This window comes from Patagioenas fasciata, chromosome 16, assembly GCF_037038585.1.
Source record: "Patagioenas fasciata isolate bPatFas1 chromosome 16, bPatFas1.hap1, whole genome shotgun sequence".
Classification (NCBI taxonomy): domain Eukaryota; kingdom Metazoa; phylum Chordata; class Aves; order Columbiformes; family Columbidae; genus Patagioenas; species Patagioenas fasciata.
Genome location: NC_092535.1, coordinates 1,046,385 through 1,069,004, shown reverse-complemented (window position 1 = coordinate 1,069,004; position 22,620 = coordinate 1,046,385). Strand labels below are relative to the sequence as shown.

Below are 22,620 nucleotides of genomic sequence, written 5' to 3'. Positions count from 1 at the left end.
CGCGGGTGACCCGTTCTGCCGCAGTAACACCAGACATTAGCGGGTAATTCGGCGTGACTCCGGTGCAACACGCAACCCCGTGTACCAGCACCCGGTCCGTGTCCTCCAGTGCCAGCAGGAGCCCGCAGGGACCGTCCAGCCGGTTCACAGTGTTCAGATTGGGGAACAGTGATGGATGGGAAGCTCCAATGTCATTAAGTCTGTCTCGAAGGGTGAAGGAAAAGTCCTATTTATTTTTAACACAGATCCTCTCCCAAGCACGAACAAGCACCCATTTCTTTCTGGCTGACACCAGGAGCCGAGTTCATGCCCGTTCAGAGCCCACCCCGGTGTGTTTTGGCTTCGGGATGAGCAGCTCTTTGCACTAAGGGGGTGGCAAAAGGGGTGACAGGAGCCCTGTAGCAAGTTGTGATACTGTGAAAAACCACTCGGACAACAGGAGGTTGGATTCTAAATACATTCTCCAACTTTTATTCATCCTGGTGGATAAGTGGTGGATTAAAAACCTTGGTAGCAAAACCAGACAAAAAATATAAGGCTCACACTTCCAGAAGCAAACACGTGCACTTGCATGTTGGATTAACGTGCGGAATTACAGTTCACGTTTCAACAGTTAATGTTCCTCACGAGGAATTTGGGTTGGCAGTGAGAGGGAAGCGCTGCGTGTGTAACCATGGCAAGTGTGCAACAAACACCCTGTCTGTTTAGGTGCGAGCAATTCTGAGCGAATGGCCACGTAGAACACGTGAGATGATGCTGCTGATTCTTGAAACAGTGTAAGCAGAAGAGAAAACCCTATTAATAAACAGGATAGCTTAATGAAAGCTGTTTGGCATTTCCCAACATTCACCAATGTGCAATATTAACCCTTCTGTACCTGGATTAGATTTTTGCAGAGTCTTCTTCCTCATGTCCATGTTCAGTTTAACAAGTGAATAATATGGAAAATGCTGCGTTTGCTCCCGCTGGGACTCAGAAATTCCACGAGTGAATTCTGGGTGTTTGGGACGCTTCACCAATCAGGCGAAACAAAAGCTCCCATTCTCTAAGGTTTGAAGCCAGAGTGCAACTGCCCACCACAGAAACCAACTGCAACTGGATTTAGGCAAGAAAAACCACCATCACACCTAGAATTTCAAATGCAGTTCCGTACTGTGCCATACACCCCCACTCCCCAAACCACGCCGTCATCAGCACTGTGGATCAGATACTTCAGTATAAAATAAAATCCCATCAAACAGAAATTAAGAATTTAAGTGACCAAAGCAGCAGTTTTCAGAGGTGCTTGCTTGTGTGTGCAATGCAGCTCCTCTGGACCCTCCATGTGCAAATCCCATCGGTAATAGATTTATTCCAGTCTGATTCACTTAGTGCTGAAACAAGTTCACAGTATAAACTGTCGAGACACTTCATGCTGTGAATGTATATATATTATATATATATATATATAAAAACCTAAAGTGCAATTCATTCTGTCTTGCAGAGTCATACAATGACTCTGTACTTCAGCGCATGTTTACAGCAGATTTCATAATAGAAAGAAGACCCCCCCCCTTAAACAACATAATCATTTCATGGCAATGTTTCTGCTTTTCAGTAGGTTGCATTAAATTTGCTTTTCTGTACAATCTGAACAAAAGGTTATTTGTTCAGTCCAGTGTCTGACACTTCTGGGTTTCCATCACTGACGGGTAATATCGAGCACAAGACACCTGCAGTTTTATACCTAAACATGTAGCACAAGGCGCGTCTGAAATCAAAGTTCGTTCATAGTTTTCCAGCTGTTGTGCAGTCAGACTCCTGATACTTAAATCCTCCTCCTGATGCTCTAATGATACCCTGGTTGTGCTTTTTCCTGCTCTGCTATAGCAGCTCTTGCTCATCATCTTCAGAGCCCGAGGGTCCTTGTCGTACCTCCTCATACCACTTGTTCGTGAGGGTTTTCATCTGTATGCGCCCGTGATGCAAGTCCTGAGGCAAAAGCAAACCGGAAAAGTTTGTCAGGTAGCTACACCACCACTCAGAGCAAAACAGAAAGAGTAGTTCAGTGCATTCCTTAGGGAGTAATCCACCCCTGGTCTCTGGGCATGCAAAGCAATTGTTTCCTACCAGAAAATATTTATCAAGTGTTCAATCGGTAATTATTTGCACAAAGTTTTTGATGTCAGGAGTCTTTCTGTGTGTTTTCCAGCTGGTGCAGCCCTGGGGGGTCTCAGCAGCCCTGGGGCCATGTGGCCAGCCCGGCTCTGACCTCCCTGTGCCCAGGGACACTGGGGGAGTCTGTGCCCTATAACTTACTGTTCTGGCCTTTGGTTGGCATCTGGTTGCCCATGCTTTTGGCTACCAACTATAAATCAGATGCTTACTCTGGTTTCTTGTTCCTTTTTGGATTTTCAAAAAATGCCTTTTGTGGGAAAGTCCTGAAAAGCATTCTTATTAAAAAAAAAAAAAAAGGTACAAAATAAGAGGAAAAAATATGTAAAAATATGTTTGTGCCTGCTAGGAAGATGGAATGTGCAAACTTTACACAAAGTTATCAACTCTGCAGTAGAAGTGCTTAATTCTATGGCAAATTGAAAAAAGCCAACAACTATATGGTCAGGGAGTCTCAGGTCTCTGAGGTGCAGAGTGGAAAAGGCACAGCGCTTACACCTCAGAGCCGCTCGCGTTGGGTTGCGTGCTCAGCCAGGTGTCACTTTGCATCTGCAGCTTCAAAGTCTCAGTCTCCCAGTGAAGTCTTAAAAGTGAAGGCTGCAATTCTGCTGCGTGTTTGCAAGATAAAAACTGCACTCTGCAGGAAAATGGCAGTTCCAGAACCGACAGGACCGTGTACAGCAAAAGGCACCAGCTTTGGGTGGCAGCAGTTTTCTAGCGACAGTCGTAACTAATAACTCCTGATACTCTGCAAGATTAGAGGGGAGTTCAATAAATCCATACACCTTTTAAAGTTTAATTGTGCCCTGAGAGATGCTCATTTAATCAAACCTGCAATTTTCCGGTGCGGCTTTTCATTACAGCTGCTCTACATATGCACAAGTGACATTTAGATGGTTCGCTGCTCCTCACGTAGAAGCTGCCTGGCTACATTATGAGCTCTGAATGGTACAGAGCGAAGTGACAATTCTACCAGAGTCCCTTTTCTTCAAGAAAAGGAGACGGACTTACTTCTTGTGTGAGTCTTCTGGTAAAGAAAGGATTCAGATATTTGGCATCAAGCCACATAAAACCTTTGAGGTCCTGGCGCTTTATGTACTGGGCTTCATATTCCTCCTCCGTGAGCTCTGATAAATGTTCGGATTCTATGGTGTTTCCCTAAAAAGATCACAAATATGGCATAATGTGAGAAACATGGCAGCGATCCCTCCCGCTTGCTCCAGCCCCTGCTCTGCGTTCTCCCTTCGTACACCCAGTTCCCATGCTGGAACGAAATGGCAGTTGTCACCCAGTCTCCCAGGGCTTACGGCTGCATGGATCTGCCCAGCTGGTGATTCCCAGAGCCACTTGGCTTCCCTTTTCATGCTGAAAGTTGAGAGACTTCCAATGCTCCGCATTTTGTATTGTTACTATCGCTGAGAACAGATATCTAAGGCGCAGGTTTTCTTTTGTGAGCTGGACAATGATTTTATCCAGCAAGCAACAGTTGTGTCATTGTCTCACTGAAAATAAGCGCTGCACCAGAACACACCTGATCTGTGCTCTTCCAACATGCACCTCCCTGCTTGGACAGAGTAAGTTAATTCTGAAGACTGCAAGCTTTCTGAACCCTCACGCCAAGAGGAGCTGCTCTTCAGAGCTTCCAGAACGACACCCCACACGTATCACTTGGGGAAAACCAGGCAAATGCTCTGGGACTGCGTTACTTCGGCCTCTTGCACGTGAGGCTCCAGACTGGCTGCTGGTTTTCTTCAGTATCCTGCTTAGTCAGAAATCGCTTTAAAATAAAACCCAGACAGGGGGTGCTGTTGTTGCCACCTTCTCGTGGCCTTTGCTTTGGCTTTTTCAAAATAATTCCCATCTGCCTTTTCTGATTAATTCATGACTCACACTGTACTACTTTCCCTTTGTACATGACTCAATCCTCTATCATCTGCTTTATGCTTTTGCAGGGGTTACTTTAATTTGTATGGATCAATTTATAATTAGATTAAGAGACTTCATTTCTCCTCCCTTTGTCCAAGCAGTTGTTTGTGTAAACACTAACCAAGCTCTGTTTGCAAGATATTTTAAAAGGATATTGCTTGGCTTCTTCCCACTACACTTTGATGGCCTTAGTTTTACGTTTTAGTAAAAAATACTGTACTAGTCTTTCCTGAAAAAATGTACAAATTGAAGTGATCCTCTGACTAAGAACTGCAAACGAACCATCTTCTCTGTCTTGCTGAGATTAATATCCTTCTTGTTCCTCTTGCGTGCTTTGGAGTCCTCGATGTCGATCAGCCTGATGAGGGGCATGGTTCCTCCCCCCAGCAGCAGGATGGTGAACAGCACGATGATGATGGTGGTTGTCCCGATGAGCTGGCGCTTCTCTATTGGTTCCAAGCCCAAATGGAGGCTGAGGGCATAGGGAATTGCACCACGTAAACCTTATCAGAGAGAACAGTAAATGGGTTAAGATCCTGATAACTCAACAGGAATCCTCTGTCTTTAGAAAATTTATGATCCTATACCATATCTGTCATTTGCTTACTGCCCTAAAATTAATCTGAGCTCTGCTGGTCGTCCAGCACAAAGGGCAGAGAACACACCTACTGCGCTTGGCGTTGAGAACGGTGCGAACGTTGGCTTTTGCTCCATAGATGGAAACCGATTCCTCCCAGAACAGCCCACACAATGCAAAAGATACAACATTTTTTCCAGTCTTCTGTACTTTGAGCTTTAACTTACCACTGAACCACATGATAAACATCATTTTGGGGGTGATTTTATGATCACGGAAAAAGTTGAGTAAGTAGGAGAGCGGGAAAATATTCACTGCTCTACCAAACAGAACAAGTACCTGAAAAAAACAGAGGGAAAGCAGAAGGTGATTTGATGTGTCACGTTCATGAGGTCCCACTTGCACCCTTTTCACTCCCAAGTCTTCCAAGTCAGTGTGCTGCCAAACAGAGAAATCTCAGCATACATCAACGTGGAATTTAACTGTTTAGCACTTGTCTGCTTAACTGAAACTACACCCGACTTGTCGCTGACAAAGGTCAGATACAATAAATAAACTGGAACTCAAGAGGCGTTCTGGGGAGACCAAGAGTTGCTTTCAGTAGTTCAGTTTAGTTCTTTAACCGCTCCCTTGGCGTAGCAGCCCAGAGGCAGTGAGATGTTTCTCTTGTCTCCTTACAGACTTGTTCCTCAGAGAAAAAGGCCAGAAGCCAAACTAAGAGCACATAATCGAGTTCCTCGACTCTTCCACGGCTATGGTTATGAAATATATCACACATTGAAGCAACATTTTGAGAGAGAAAACGGATGAAATGGCAGACGATGAACAAATACGGTGAAGAGTGTAGCTCGGAAAAGCAGACGTTTTCACAAGGGCATTGTTTCTAAATTCCACCCCAAACAGAGCTTGGTAAGATAAATATCCCAGAGTTAGTCAGCAGGGTCCCTGAAGGGCTGCGCTGTTTTCCTTTATGAATCACCCCCAAATTATGTCATTTGCATTATGCTTGTGAGGGCAATGCTACATAGGAGGAAGTGTCACACCTTGGATACGTATTAGATAAGGAAGTTGGGTGTAATGCAGTGAGAACGGTTCCCCAGATACTCCTATCTGTAAATTGTAGATAACCATTCTCCCCCACTCGAACTATGGAATAAAATGTGCAGGTATATGTTGCTGTATGTGCTAGAAATGGATTCGCATTTCCCTCTTTCTGACTCTGCAAAGAGAACCTGCTTTTCAGCTCTCTATGAAACAATTGTAGCAGCAGCAGATGTAGGTAACCCCTGTGAAACACAAAGTGCCGGTACATAAAGCTACACTGAAATACAGAACGAAAGAAAAAGAATGAAGAATTGAGTCAGAATGAATACACGTTGGGAAAGGTTTGGGTAAGGAGGTGAGCTCAGAGTGGAAAGTGATGGAGATTCATTTGATTTTAATAAATCTAAGAGGGTCCAACCAAGCAAGGTTCTTTTCCTTATTTTTAAGGATCTTATAGAGAAGGGCTTCAAAATATCAGCAAACTGGAATTCCTTAAAGAACGCCGTGTATATGTACACCAAAGCGCTGAGAACAAGAATATTTTCATGCTGTTAGAATTAACTTTGTGCAATATATAAAAATACAAAATGATTTTCATACAACATAACAAATTTGTTCAAATATTCTAGCTGTAGGGTGTTTTGCCTTCCCTCCTCCCAATATCTAAAGTGCACGTGAACAAGGTTGGAAGGAAGTCAATACCTACTATGCACCAGATGACAAAGGACATTTCAAACTTGTGGGGAAAACTGAAAATGGACAGTCCGAGGAACGCGAACACACACGTTTCTGAAAGAGAGAAATCGCGTCTTAAACAAACAACTCTCAAACCTTTTTACTCCTGTTAAGTTACTACACGTGGTACATGAAGTATGTATTTCCTGACTTCTGAATGCACAAATTAGGCACAAAGGCCGGGTTCTCCCGCTCTTGCTGGTGTAGACAGCACCTCCGATTGGGTGTTGGCTTTCTCAGCTGTAAATTACTGATGTGTGTGAATGAAGCCGGCAAAACCTTGTCCTAAAGACTGAGTTGCTTTTCACGTGAACATGGGACACGCTGCAGAACACAAACTGCAGGAGTGACTGACGACTTCTGGAGCTTTGAATCAGATTCTCTATAAAAATGAAATGTCGAGCATGATCTTGTACATTGCAAGCTGAACACTTATAAAGTATTTGAGAAGTTAAATTCTTATAAGCAGCAACGGTTCCTGACTTTCTCTGTAGTAAAAGACTGCACCGTATGACCTAACAACCCTTGTATATTCTCTAGAACTGGTGTTTGCAAATCTGAAGTAGTACCAGCACTGCACAGTGATCCGAGTAACGCAAACCTTCTATTTCCACAGCACCAACCTATAACCATCAGAGAACCGAAGAGCGAGGATGTTCCGTCAGTCCCTGCTGTCCCAGCAAGGTGAGTCCCGTATCGCGAAGGTGGTTAAAAACAGGAAGGTTTTGGACAGACAGCAGCAATATCCGAATTACTGTGGTATAAGATATTGTTTGTTCGTGCTTTGGGTATTGACTACTTACATTTGCATGTTGAAAACCTGCTGCAAACATGTACAAAACTACACGCTATCTTAAATAATGTCTTTACAGTGACTTGAATGAATATGCGGGTTTTTTAGCATCTGTAATAGATTAAGACCAAACCCCGATGAGTTACTGGTGCTCAGGTAATGAGTGGTTTAGTTTCCAGCAAGGCCACTCCCTGACAATGCTCCAAATGCTTCTTTCTGCAAACAATACTGAACAGATTCGTGCCATCCCCTGAAAAACAGGGGTGTATTTGTAATACAGAAGCACGTCATTTCTTCACAAGTTGGGCTTGTAAGAGGAAACGGAAATGCTATGGGACTCTGTATTACTACTTCCAAAAACTTCTGTTTGTGAAGCTGTTGTTTATAAAAGTAGCTTTTTATGTCTCAAACCTTTTTAAAAAATATGGCTAAAAATCCAAAACATACTGGAGGAATGTACCAGAGATCTCGGTTCAGTTATCAGCCTTGTGGCAAATCTGAGCAGGAGCTTGAAGGATGGGGGAGAGAGATTTACTGCACATTTTACCCAGTACGGTGGGAAAGGTGCCTTTGGGTTGCATTCCAGCCCCCCCAGTCGGAAATCCTCTTACAGACACGTTCCGCTGACATACAAATGACCAGAACAAAATTCACACCTCTGCTGCCCCCACCAGAACCACCACGTCAGGCAAACACAATTATAAACTATTACTATTAGATACATACTAAAGTTAGCACCTACCACACATGAAAGCAACAGTTCTCAGTGTCTGCTGCATTAGAATCTGTGTCACCGGGGACAAGTTATGGTGTGTATAGTGAGACATCACGATGCCAGAGAAGAGAATTGCCATGATACCTGTAGATACGAATGTGGCAGTCAACAGAAGAACAGCTTGCGCTGGGCAAATATTTGTGTTCGCAGCCCTTGGTAACGCAAAAGTTTACAAAGCAGCAGGCGGGGTTTCCACTGCCATTGTTACTCACGCTGGTCTCATTCCATTCATCATGTTCAATCCTGGGAGGTTAAGTATGGGTCACTGGCAAGCTAGAATACATCCCTGTTATGACATATTTTCCCACGAAAGTGAGGGAAATAAAAAGCTGATTCTTGAGTGTTTTTCTTGCTTTTCACAGATAGGGAGGTGAGAGCAAAAGAATAAATACAATTTGAGAATAGAGAGGGTAGAGAGGTGCACGAACCAGCTCTCCTGGAAGAGCAGCGTTCTCTCCCAGCTGTGACCAGCCAGGCCCACCCGCTGCACCCCAAGCAGAATGGGACCAGCGGGGCACAGCTGTGAATCCACGCCGGTACAGTGCACCCCATCTTATACCATAAGAACGTAGGAATGAGCAGCACGCACAGGCGTATGCCCATTTTCTATCAATCTGTGAATCACAGAAGCCATGGAGACTTCAGAATCCAGGGCTCAAATTACAGCTGTAGGAAGGTACAGCAGCCGATATGAGAGGCCAGAAGAGCTACCTCAGACTCCACTGTATTTCATGAACCCTCGATTTTGTGCTAGGGATTTCTCCATCTATTTTGCTTCCCAGCTCTTGGTTATTTATGGGAAGAATCTGAATTCCAATCTATTCCGCTAGCTGCTCCAGACATATCAGAGGCTGGATAAGTTAGCTAACTTGGCTGAGATTACCACGTGCAGCTGCAATTTGAATTCCCTTAGAGGTAACTGGGGACAATACCAGTATTAAATGCTTATGAAAACTGCAATTCCTTTTTCTACACTTTTATAACATGAAGTAGAGAATAAGTTTCTTTAAGTCAAGAGCACAAGTTAAATGAGAAAATGTGTAAACAAAACCAGACACAAATAATACCTCATCTCTAAATTCATCAAAGAAACTTGCACATGCTAATTTTGCTACTCACCAGAGAGTGAGATGCCTTCTGCAAGTCCGTAAGGAAGGTAAGCGAAGATAATCATCATCCCAAACTCCAGGGAGGGCGTCTTCCTTAAGTCAATGTGCTTCAGCACGTGAACGGGAAAAGGTTACGGAAAAACTACGTACAACGAAACCCAAAGAAAAGTTGAAACCTGTGTCATTCCGTTACAAAGCAATGATTATGTTTAATGAACACCTGGCTCCCTCTTTTGTCGTGATGTATGGAATAATTTAAAAGTTCATGGTATTAGGCTAACGAACCCAGAGCGGAAATACGTCTGTATTTAATCAATCACTGTCCTCGTTATTCACCAAGTGCTTATTAACACTATGTCCAGACAGCGTGAAAAACTGTTGTACGAGCCTCACACACCGGATTATCTACAGCAAAGTCAGCGTTAGCATGGAACAAGCTCAAAAGTAACGAAGGTGTCTGACTTACAACAAAGATCCTTCCTTGTCTCAGCAGAGAAGCTTCTGGGTTGTTTAGCAACCAGTTCACGGAAGAGGCAAAATAGAACTCCATGTAAACCCAAATGGAACAGTTTCTAAATTCAGCTGCCTCAGTACGATACACAGGGACAGATGAGCTGGTCTGAGCCAAAAGCCCTTGGGAAAAGCAGCTTGTTTTTTTCTTTAATTAACTGGTTTATGTATATAAAAAGGAGCCATATGCTCGTAAAAATAGATCAGTATTGAAATGGAATTAATATATTTTGCATTTACAAAGCAATTACCATATTGTATAGAGCTCCAATGCACACAATCTAAGCTACTCTACAGCATTTCAGACCTTAATTATATTCATAAAAATTTGATGCAACTCTTCAATACACACCCATGCACACGAACGGGAAAACCAAATGAGCATTGGAAAATCCTCGACCAACAAAATAACGTCTTATAAGACACGTTCCCTAAGAAATGCTGGAGGAGATGGGAAGAAAAATCCCTCTACAATGTTAAAAGTTCAGCAGTTTACACACGTGTGCCAGCGAAGCTCAAAAAGGATATTAATGCGGAAATGAGCCCAGTAAGGGTGCCCAGCGCTGCAGAGCCGAAGAACATCTTAAGGAAGTACCCCAGCGCCTGTAGAAAGGTTTGCCATCCGCTTACATCTGACATATTTTCTCTTGTCAAACCTTCTGCTGTGCTAGATATAATTAAAAATAAACACAAAGGAACGGTTATAAATTCTAAGCCTGGATCCAAAAATACTAAACGTCTTTTGAGAACGACAACAAAGACGACTTCCATTTCTCTACTGCCACCGCTCTTAAAAGGCTTTTACTGCGATACATAGAACAAGAGGGATGTCAAAAGATGTTAAATCATGCCTCGGTGTAATCCCCAAAGGGAAACCTAATTCTGCTAAGAATCTGGAAATCCAGCATTGCTCTTCTGAAGAATCCCCGGAATGGCGTAAAGGGGCTGCGATAATGCTCGGTATTACAAAACAAATCTCAAACTTGGAAAACACATTTTGCAGCGGTAAGAACTCTGGGTATGAAAAGGAGAAGAGATGGATGGTGTGATCCTCAGAGAAGAACAAATGAACAGAAAGACCTCTCATCAAATATTCAGGAGTGGATGAGAAACAAGGAGGTCACTGCAGAAAAACAAAGCAGCTCCCAGGAGGAAAGGGGAGAAATCTCTTTGAATTTCAGGAATGTATTTCATAGAATTCCACGCACAGATTTTAACCAGTGCTCCTTTTGACTGCTGCTGGCTTGTGTGGGCTTCCATAAAAGAACCGCAACTGTATTAAAAGCAATTAATTAACTTCACTACCTTCTTAGGATATCTACTCCTTCTATACACTTGTAATCACATATATTGACTTCAGAAATAAAATGAGGACTTCTTTACTCTTTAAGCCCCCCAAAATCATCATGGGCAAAAGATAAGGATATTGGATGTTGTTCTTCCCTGTGACAGCGCCAAGATAAAGAGAAAACTATTGGACAGAAGTTGATGTATCCCCAAACTGAAGCGTGACTGTGGGTACACACAAATGATCCGGGAGACACAGCTGCATATTTGGCAAGGACAATAGTTCTGTGCAGGCCTGAAGGGACACACGTTGGTTCTCAGTTGTAAGGACCCTCAGGTGGAAAGGAGCTGGTAACAGGATGGACTCGGAAAGCAACCAGTTATCTGGGGCCAAGGAGACGAGGCACTGAGGTACTGTTAATAAAACAGCCTTTTACTGTCTTCTGCATATACAGTTTGTGTTATTGGTTGGTTTTATTAAAGAAGGATCACACAAAATTCAGCTCTACACCAGAAATACGTGATTTGTTCCAAATAGAGACAGAAGAATTACTGTATATCTGAATAACTAATGATCAGACGATAATGTGGCTGCTGTTTCCATAAACACATGTAGTTCAAACCCACTCACTTGGTCAGGACAATAGAGACTGCGTCGTTGAGAATGCTCTCCCCAAAAACCAGCATGTTTAGTACGGGATCCACGTTGAGAGCATTGAAGATGGCAATGGTGGCCACAGGGTCAACTGCGGATATTAGAGAGCCGAATGCAAAACTGGGAGAACACAGAACAAAAATGAAAACCAGGTGAAAGAAACATATGTACCTAGTAAGTGCACATGAACAACGAGTAACAAACACATTTTACTTGTTGTTTTTCGCTTGCCACCCAATTTATTTATGGATTTTTAACAGAAAACTGCTCTGCTTGCTCTACAACAGACAAACAGAAAAACCAAAATAAGCCAGGAATGAACTTCATTTGAAGGCAGGGTGGTGTCCTCCTAAAAACCAGATTAGATCCCTCGCCAAGTTTTGGAAAAGTCTACATTATTGATACTGAAAAACTTATTCTGTCTTTTATGAGAAGATCTGGACAAGGAAGTTGTACCTTTATCATGCATACTAATAATACCAACGTTAAAGGTTGGTTAAAAAACCTGTTATCTTTTCTGTCTAGAAAAAATCACTGAGTACAGAATACTATTAGGAAATAAGGGTGTAATAAATAGGGTTTAGAAGTGTTTGATCTATTTATTAGTTTCATACATCTTGTTGAAAGGAAGCAATCTAAAGAATAACCAGAAGAGCTGGCCAAATACAGCGCATTCCCACTGCCAGGTGTCTTGAAGAATGTTTCATATGCTGTGCCAAGTCCCCAAGAGCTTACCTGTCTGTCATGTTGAGTTTATAAATTACATCAGCCTGAAAGAACAGGTAAAACATAAAAAAAAAAATCACAGTCAACTGTGGTTTTTCTGCTGTTTTCAAAAATTGAAACTATTTATCAAATCTTAAGTTCGTTATCATGAAGAAAATCACAGTAGTGCTGTTAAGCAGGCTAACGGGGCTGCCTCTGCTAGCACTCTGGTCACCCCAAATCAGAAGGAGCAGGTGATGCTGGAGCAGACACGGGTGAGCAGTCACCGGCCACTCAAAGGAGCAGAAACCTGAGCAGCAGAGGAAACTCTGAATTGTTTGGCCTAGCAGAACCAAGTCTGAGAGAAAATACAATTATGTATGTCTATATCTAATCAATACAGAAACACTAAAACTCAACTCTAGTCTTAATTGCTTTTAACACGGCCCATGCTGTATTTATGGAAGGGGTTCTGTAACATTCCCTCTGACAGCAGAGCTGCACTTTGGGACCCAGGAATTTGCTTTCCCCTTGTTTGTCTGCTCTTGAAAACCAGACTTGCAAAGAGCAAGCTGGATAAACCTGAGTGCTTCAAAGCAGTTAATCTTACCTGGCCCAGGAAATAAATTCCTCCACCTACAATGAAAGCTGATATTGCAGTGCCAAATACAGAAAACAGAGTGATGGAACCGATGTTCTGAAAAAAATTACCCTGGAATACAATAATGCAGTAAATTAGTAAATGATCTGAGGGAAAATTCATGTTTGGATTTGCATCTCAACTAGATTCTGACTCGCAATGCCGTTTCCAATAACAAAGCTTCATTAGTTTGGTTCCAGGCACCCCAGGACGCACAGCCACACCACCTGCCTCAGGATCCTGCGCTCTCCCAGTGACTTGTCCATATCTTAGCTGTGATTTTGGACAAAAGAGTCGTCAGTGTTGGTACCAGTCTGCGGTATCACTATCACCCACTGCCCATCCCTCTCCTGCAGCACCCAGGGAGGACCAGCACCACTTAAGCCAAGCCTAGCACTGTGAGAAACGCCCATGGAAACACAGGCACAGGGTGAAACCCCTGGTCAACGTTTTCCTCTTCTCCAGGCATGGAGTCATCCCACCTTTCCCACTTCTCACCCTACTCCTTCCTATGTGGCTCCTCCACATCAGCCCTTGCACAGCCCTGAGGAGGTCAGAACCTCTCCAACCAAGAACAACCCCTGCACAGCACCCGACACCTCACCCACACTCACTCAACAGTCACAAGCCACATTTTCTGCATGCTGGGCTGAAGAGGCTTAAATTTTGCATTCTCAGTTCCCCAATGATTAATATGATGGAATTTAATGCAATTATCCTAAACTTTATGAAGATACCCAAGAGCAGAATGTGTTCCAAACAAAACCTTGACACGGAAAATGGGCGTTTGGCAGTGGCTGACCTTGTGCAACGAATATCCGGATTCAAATATAATAGGTGGAAGCAAAAGCAGAAAAAACATATTTGGACGAAACATTTCTTCTTCCTGCGAAACAAAAATGTATAATTGCAAGGATATAATAAGTATTGAAATAACACCAGATTTTCCAAAAGGGAAATGACTGAAAAGAGCTGGAAATTAAAATGGCATTGATCTTTCTCCCTTCTTATCACAAAATCGAAGACTGAAGAACCATAAACTATGGCATTGATCTTTCTCCCTTCTTATCACAAAATCAAAGACTGAAGAACCATAAACTATAGCATTGATCTTTCTCCCTTCTTATCACAAAATCAAAGACTGAAGAACCATAAACTACTCCAGGGCTGCTACACCACTTGTTGTAGGGGGGGTTTAATGCAGTGATAGAATCGAGGTGTTACTTATTTTAAACTACTGTCTCCAAATAAGCTGCACAGAAAACAGGTCATTTGTGGCACAGGAAAAGTCATTCTGTTTCCACCAGAATTATTCCCTTTTTATCTCACAGTCTCAAAATCTGCAAGGACCATCAAGGAACAGGGACCTTTTGGTCGCTGGTTGGAATACGACTGTGACCGAGTACAGTTTCCCTAGAACACTCACCACCTGACAAGAAGAAATCAGATCATCTTCATACACTTGTAGGCGAACAGGTTCAAGATATATACCAAGAGTCTGAGGCTCAGTTCTTCCTGGCAAACGTAGTTTATGCCTGTAATTTAACGGTACTATTCTGATGGCTTCTTTTTACCCTCAGAGCGATACAAATGAAACCTACTGTGAAGAAAGATGCTGGATTTGGTGACCTTACTCTTTGTCACCTCTCTCATCGCTTGGCTCCGGCTGCTTTACGGACCTGTACCCCAAGGTGCGCAGCCTCCTATGTTCTGCGAGCAGACCAAGCACAGGAGGCTGGGCCCCACAGCTCTGAATACAGCAGGACTTGTCCCCTTCGTAAGCAACAATTAATTTGTTAAAATCCAGGTTAAACAGCCGATTGACTGTTCTATTCAAACAGCGGTTTTCAGAAAAGAAGCACTCATCTCTTTAAAGTCCCCTTCCTGCCGGCACCAGCGATAATCATCTTAAAGGATTGGGGGACTTAGGAAATAAAACTCATCCTTTATACTGAAATGCTCTGGTCCATCGTTCTGCGTGTGGATGGCTCACGCTATCTCGTTTCCATCAACACAGTAACTGCGCGAGAGCAAAAACCCCACGTACCTGGGTAATTACACTGTTTAAAAGCCCTTAGAGCAGAGCTGGACAAGGAGGCAAGAATTAGGCACAAATCAGGAATGAGAAAACACAACCTAGCGCACCACCCACTGTTTCTAATAAGTAAATATGTAAAAATGAAATATCACAACGTGACTCTAGAACTCTGTAATTGCTTAAATGAATGTACACAGGATTAGTGTAGTTAGTCGACAAAAAATAAAGAAGTATAATATGTAATTTAAAAGCTACATCTGATTGGAAACCTATGCATTTTAATATATTTTAACAAAGGAGAAAAATATCTTCCTTTAGGAAAATAACTGCTAAGAAATATGAAGCTGCAAGCTAGGATTAAAATTCACTACTCAGACCAAGATTTTCAGCTTGCGAAGGCAAATCCTGTTTAAAACTGGCAATTCAAACCACTGTGATTTCTACCAGTACGTGGATCTAATCCTAATGAACTGTTTGATCCTATGAAACAAAAATCACAATTTAACTACTGCAAGGTTTTACATTAAAGCAGGAATAGTGAAGAGTTCGTTGCTTTGATTATGTGGACAAACAGTCTTATTTAAAATATTTAAGGATTGCTTCAAATATACCTTCCAGTTGGCCAGCTTTTGAGCCTCTATGATTTTTATAAACGCTCCCATAAGGATACCTAGGAGAGAAGGAGAGAACATTCTGAGAGAGTCACAAAACACATCGCTGGTTCCAGCAGCAAGGCTTTCATTCCTAAATCACAAGAACCACAAAATGGTTTTGGGTCTGCTAGTGCGCGTTTCCAAGGGGTACATCGCTCGGGATGTCCAAACACCGAACACGCATATCGAGAGCGCTGTGTTTGCTGGCTCGTCAAGGTAACGGGTTTAACTGCTCAAAATCGCTTCTCATCTAAGTCGCATTCAAACAAAATTCCACCTTTCCTACTAAAGAACAGGAAGTTGTGAGTCAGCCAGCTGTGTGAGAGCACGAAACCCTCGTGTCACTTCAGTGCTATGTGCAGTCTTAACGCAGCTCAAGTGCAATCTGTCTGCTCTGGGGAGGTGAACTGTGCCTCAATGAAATCACAGCATTACTGGCAATGAAGGAGGCAACAAATTCTGATCAGGGTGGAGACACTGTCAGAACTATTTCCCCAATGAATTACTCATGTTTTAGGTCATGTAGAAACACTAATCTGAGCATAAAAACTTTACTAGGAGTGCTGCAAACTCAATGGTGAAAGGTTAGTGTGCTCTTTCCTCCTATGCATCTTCATACAGATGAGACAGAAAACTCCACACTAAGAAGATTTCTTCTGGAAGTCATGAGGATAATTCCTGAATTGTCATTAATTGCTTTCAAGGAGTTACGAGGAATTTGTCTTTAGTCAGATTCCAGATCTGTGTTTGTGCATAGCTGTGTTTCATTATTCACAGAATGGAGACTCCATCGTTAAACACTGGGATGCAGAAGCGAAATACACTGAATGAAACACAAAAAGTGGCTGAGAAGCTTCAAGTTTGCTTTCCTGGAACTCACATGTTTTTATTCTCTCACGCTGTAGCTATCAAAAGACTCTCACAAATAGCATCACGTGGATCACTCCTGATGGATGCGTCATACACACAAAGCCATGAGGCTTAAGCCTTCTTTCATACAAAAATATGTGAAGGCATCGGTCCCAGAGGATAGAAATAACAGTTCCATTAAATGGTTTGTATGGAAAGGAAGAGCAAATCGTTAGTGAACTAACATCAAAGGCCTGCTGCTCTTTGAAGGAGGACAGAATGTAGACACAGCCACTCACATGCCACAGAAACGTGGGTCTCAGTACTGGCAGCCAGGCGTTCTGTTCTGCGATGGAACCTGCGTCAGACGCCAAGGCCTACATTTCTAGCCTTTGCAGAGCAGCAACATCGTCTTCAGCTGGCACAGGCAGCCCTCGTATCTTTTAACCAGATGTTTTTTGTGGGAAAAAACCAAACCACAACAAGCAGTCTATATATCTGAAAGCACAGACTTCAGGAAGTGTACTTCCTGTAAAAAGCTTTCAGTATTTCATGAATTGGTATCGAGAGCCCTCACATAAACATATTCAGAGGGGATTTAACAGAAAAGAGAACACCTGCCCCCACTTGTGCTGAAGTGGAAGGGCTCCAGGGTGGCTCCTGTAAGGACGGCAGCCACGGCTGGTGGCCTGCAGGCTGGGCACCCGTCCTATTGCTCAAGAGGCTGAAGCAAACGGCTGCTGTCAACTCTTCTTCAGAGGCAGAGCTAACCACAAGCTGACCCAACCAACAGCGTCACATGCAGAAAAGGTCCCTCCATGATCAAAAGTTAAGTGAACAACGATATAATTGAAAGGCAACAGCAGAGGTTAAGGGAAAAGGATGAGCCTGGATCGTACAATTTACACCTTTATACAGCACAAGTTACTTCCAGCTGCGTTTTCTACACAACAGTACTACTAAACGAAGATCATGCTACGCAAAGTCATGAAACAGAGCTCCACAAAATAATGCACCACCAAGAGGGTTTAACAGCAGCAGAACCAAACCTTGACACTGGTTTCTAAAACCTGCCCCACACATCCTTACAAGCTACTCTTCTTTCATTACTAGATTAATGAAGGCAGGTTTTATTCAGCTGGTTCACCTATTACATCAGGCATGTCAGTTTTGTCAAGGGGCTCATTGGAAAGCCAAGTCTGTACGAGTTAATCTAAGCCTCATTCTTTTGAAAATGTTACAGGAGTTTTCTTATTACAACCAACCTTTATTTTCTCCTGAGAACATGTTAAACATCAGTAACAAATCCAAGAGAAAAACCTTCCTGGCAACTATTTTTACCAATTCCAGTAACTTTTAAGGACAAAGATCAAAATCCAGCCTTAATGTGCTCCCACCCTGTCTACCAGGAGAGTAACGTGCCCTAAAAACTAAACCAGAAGCTTCTGAACAGCTTTGACAATGGGAGGAAATACAGCTGTGAAAATCATCCTTATCTTCTCTGCTGCTGTATTTATTAGCCTTCCACGACTGCCTGAGAATGTTTGCTTAATTCACAACTGAAAATGGGACACACCTCACTTCTGGCACTGCTAGCAAAACTGGATACTTGAAACTCAAGCTGTGCTCTTGCAGCTGTGCAGATCATTACCAGTAACAGAGGTTCACTGACCAGCAATTAGCTGGCAATTCCAACGATGATACAGATGCCGTGTCCTGTCAACAGAGCTGACAGTAGTGTAAAGATGGCTGAGTCAATAAACTAAATAAATAAGGATTAAGTGACACAGGACATCTGTTAGTTGGGTTGCTACACTCTCTTGACTTAGTGGAATTGCATTTGCTGGTATCATCCTGTCTGGTTGGGGAGACAGGCTGCAGCTACGCTGTGGTTTACACCGCAAACCGACCTGTCCAATTTCCCATACACCCATGTGAAAACACAAGAGATGAAACACTGCTCCTTCCTACCCATCCTGAGAAGTGGTGACCACTCCAGCACAAAAACTATCAGTTTAATGAACAAGCTTTTGTTGGGACTTGTCCTGCTGAGATGTCAAGAGCAAGAAACAGCAAGAGAAGAATGTCTGTATGTCTGTGCTTCTGCTGTTGTGTGCACAGCGCAGCAGGAGTGGTGACACAAGCTTGCCCAACAGCTCAGCTCAGCACTGCCCAGTGGTTGCTTGGGGCAGAATATAAGGAACAACAGTAAAGAAAATCCAAAACTATGCCAGTGAGAGCAATCGATTTACTACTGCATTTGAAGTTGGTGATTATGTGTAAATTTAGGTTAGCTATTCAATAACAATGGTAACTAACCTGATTAGAAGCCAAATAAACACCCTTCACCTGGATTTTTCATACAAAGAGGAAGGATATTGAAGGAATAGTAACACCCTTTTGGAACCTTTCAAGACACTGAAAGACACACTACACAAGGCATCTCAGCTGTCCACGGCAATGACGTAAGAAGGGAAGGAAAGAGAAGTGTGTCAGTAGTGACTCAAACACCACTCGGCTCCTGTGGGGACGACAAAGTCAGCACGATGCGCAGCAGCTCTGATCTTTGTGTGTCACACTGTGGCAGACACAAGGTTAAACACACCAGGGCTGGCTGGACCCTGCTCCGATAAAGACGAGGTGTGCATGCAATACCTAGGAAATCCATACCAGCACTACCGCAGATTTCTTACAGGTCTATTTGGTGTTCAGTTGCACAGAAATACTGAAACTCAAACAGGGCTTTGCAAGTGAGCGTCTTTTTAAGCTCCAATACCTTCTACTACGCTAGTTATGTGATGTGGTCTGCATCAAACAGTTATGTAAAACTTGGGGGAGTCACACCTGCAGGAAAGTACGTTTGTCTTTCTGCTAAGTAACAGCTCAAAGATTTTCTCAATCTAGCACCCCAGATGCAAGAAGCTCCTTGTTTTCCAGAAAGCATAAGGTACTGACAAGCACCACAGCGCTCGCTTCCCATCCAGAAATTGTCTGAAAATACAGTCACGAAATATGAAAGAAGGTACCAGCAAATCCCACAATAAAGTAAAAACTCTACCTGCTCAACAAGTATTACACTTCCCCACGCTACACTAGGATTATAGCTAAGCATCTTTCTCTTTCTGTTGTATTTTTAGAATGGCTGTCAGTGAAAGTGTCACTAGTAATAGAAGCAAAAATATCACGGATTCTTGTAAACAAGTTACAGAGACAGCCGAAAAGCTGTTGCTGGGACTAGTTAGATCAGGTTCTTGAAATATTATGTTAGACAGTATGCAAATACTAATTGTATTTGGCCTGATTTCCTCCTCATTTACACATTAATAAATCAGGAACAACAACATACAAATAAATGAAATTGCCATAACATAAAGCTACACATTTAGGAACACTCCAAATTTAATTCAAATTAATTAAGCACTTGATCTTCATTAAGGGTGCTATTCTTATAGCTCAAGTCACAGGAAGAGCTCTTGTCATGGTACTACAGGGACCGTTAAGCAACTGGCAGTCCAGGCAAGTTTTCAGAAACAACTACAGTCTCCAGCAAGATTGAAATCACATATGCAGACGTGATTCTACCCAAACCAACGCAAACACATGCACCACTTCGAAGGGAAGGCCGGAGCCTCGCTGCCAGGGAGGCAGCGCTGCAGGATCTTGTCCCCCAGTGCGGACACAAACACAGAGAAAACTACCGAAGTACGTAGGTAGTGACCTCCCTATAGTGCCTGTATGTGTCAGGATTTGGCCGGGCTCTGCACACATGCTCATTTCTTGTTTTCTTCCATGAATTTAATTCTATGAATTGCTTGTTTTCTCCACTGCATCCAGTTTTCTGCATCTCTCTATTGATGGTCAACACACAACAGAGCATTATTTCAAATACAGACTACTGAGAATCCCTGAATTAACACAAATCCAACATAAAAAATGTCATTGTTACTCACCTAAAGAAACAACGGCCACACTCTCTGGTAAAAAATGAAGCCGGTATCTTATCAGTAAATGCACCAATATGATGCAGATAGCTGTGAAGGAAAAAAAGTAAATTGTAGGTTTAGAAATGTTAGAAGAGAATAAAATATACTTTAAAGTAGTATTCCTAAAATATAAGCAGCAAAACATCTCCTAATGGTGTAGCAGACATCCACTAATGCAGGTAAACAAATTTTAGTTCAACCTAATTCTCACTGAAGTACATAAAGGCACCTACAAATGACAGAAAATAACTAAGGCGAATTTTAGGAGTTAAGATTATGTTCTAAAAATACCAAAATAATACACAAATGATTTGCAGAAGTTTGTGCAGTGCTATCAACTCCAAACCTATTGTTTTTGCCACTGGCTACTGGAAAGAGCAACCACTTAGAAGACAGGCCTCACAGTGCAGCTTGCTTTGGAGGAACCAAGGACACACACACACAAAGGCAAACCTACAAACCCTTAACCAGCCATTGAAGTTTTGTTATTGTTACAGTTTTGACTACAGCGTTACTCTACGCAGATGCCAAGAGATAACTACAGTCTATTAAGAAAGAAAACAGCCCAGACTTAGGCAGAAGTTGGGCATACATGAGCCATTCAAAACACCTGTGTAGGTACAATGTTGATATAATTATGGCAATGTGCATGGTATTATCGCTCTCCTGTAGGAATGTGAGAAAGTAAGGAAAGCCAGAAAAACAGGTACTGAACTTTAGTACCTGTGCATGGAAATGTGACTGCGTTCTGTTGGCTTATATAACACAATATCTGAGGGCTGCCCAGAAGCGCTAGAATTGAATTGACATCTGTCTAGTACACGGCCCTCAAAGAGAGCTACAAGCACCATGGGGTATTCTGACAGTGTCTTTTTCATACACGAACATGTGCCATGCGCTTGTTAAAGAGGGTGAAGCCAATTAAACAAGTTCTTTGCACTTTGAGACCATGGTGAAAAGATTTGCAGTGGTCCTCAGCTTTCCACAGGTTTGGGACGTTCAGGCAGTTTTATACCCAACTTTCTAAATCCCTGTGCCTGTATAATATTCCACTTCACAGAGAGAAAGCCAGAGAACTAAAATGCTTAACAATTTTGATAGCTCGCCTGTGGCCTCAGATACAGAGTACGATTAACAGAGGTTAAGAGACTTGCAGTTTATCATTCACCTAACACAAGAAGACTAAAAAAAATGGTCATGCCACTAGATTGCTCCTCTTGCTGCGCCTGGACTCCCGTCTGCACCGGCAGGATGGGTTTGGCAGGTGTCGGTACCACCAGTCTGGTGGTGGCAGCCACTGTAGTGCGCAGGGTGACATTGATGGCCTCATGGGTGGTATTTGCAGACCTGTCAGGATCACATAATACATGGTTACACTGGAAGGCAGAAGCATGATAAAGACTTAGCGTACTGAAGACATGCACACACGATACAACCACCAGATCACACTGAATTCGTACTAGCGACTAACGTGCTAAAGTAGCTTTTTAAAAGCGGACTCTGATCACAGATAAACACTAGAAGTCCAGACTCGGGAAGCTGATAATGCCGAGTACCCTGATTCACTGCAGGCACCACACACTGCGCTGCAGCTCGAACAGCTGACACAGGGAATGTTAACCTGTCGGGTTATCAAACACTGCCTCCCACCCCGCCAGCCCCCGCTGAGGGGAAAGGCCCCCCCGCCGGGCATACGGCAGCGCGGCCCTGTCCCGGGGGAGCGTTTCCCGCCAGCAGGGCCCGCGGAACGAGCCGCCCCCCGGCCCGCCCGCCGCCACACTCACTCCGCCATCTTGCCGCCCGCACGCAGCCGCTTCCGGGAGGCTCCTCGGCGGCGCTCTAGCGAGCGCGTCCGCGAGCTCTATGGTCGGTCCGCATGTGTGCGCGTGATCGCGGGGGGGGGTGTCACGTAAGACTGTCCTGCTGTCGCGTGGTGAGGCGATGTCGTCATGCCCTGGAGTGACGTCATCTGTCCCATCACCCGGCGGCCCCGTGTCCCCCAAGTGCCCCAGCCCGGATCATCAGCCACCCCATGTCCCCCAAGTGCCCCCAGCCCGGATCATCAGCCACCCTGTGTCCCCCAGGTGCTACCACCCTGGATCATCAGCCACTCCGTGTCCCCCAAGTGCTACCAGCCCGGATCATCAGCCACCCCGTGTCCCCCAAGTGCCACCAGCCCGGATCATC

General features: G+C 43.5%; 1 protein-coding gene across 2 annotated transcripts; it reads right to left on the bottom strand.

Moving 5' to 3' along the window:
* Positions 1–443: 443 nt before the first annotated feature.
* On the bottom strand, positions 444–22,329 carry SLC9A8 (solute carrier family 9 member A8). Of its 2 annotated transcripts, XM_065849957.2 has the most exons (16): positions 22,218–22,329; positions 21,602–21,780; positions 20,401–20,481; positions 15,560–15,618; positions 13,713–13,796; positions 12,881–12,982; positions 12,301–12,335; positions 11,542–11,685; positions 10,152–10,290; positions 9,124–9,229; positions 7,972–8,088; positions 6,408–6,490; positions 4,885–4,996; positions 4,363–4,583; positions 3,166–3,312; positions 444–1,971 (listed from the first exon to the last, which is right to left on the bottom strand). In XM_065849957.2, the coding sequence occupies exons 1-16, from the start codon at positions 22,223–22,225 to the stop codon at positions 1,864–1,866; spliced, it is 1,725 nt and encodes a 574-aa protein (XP_065706029.1). In that variant the 5' UTR covers positions 22,226–22,329; the 3' UTR covers positions 444–1,863. The 2 variants fall into 2 exon arrangements, with proteins under 2 accessions (XP_065706029.1, XP_071671571.1); XM_071815470.1 differs by lacking the exons at positions 15,560–15,618; positions 20,401–20,481; positions 21,602–21,780; positions 22,218–22,329 and adding an exon at positions 14,337–15,541.
* Between the last annotated feature and the right edge of the window lie 291 nt (positions 22,330–22,620).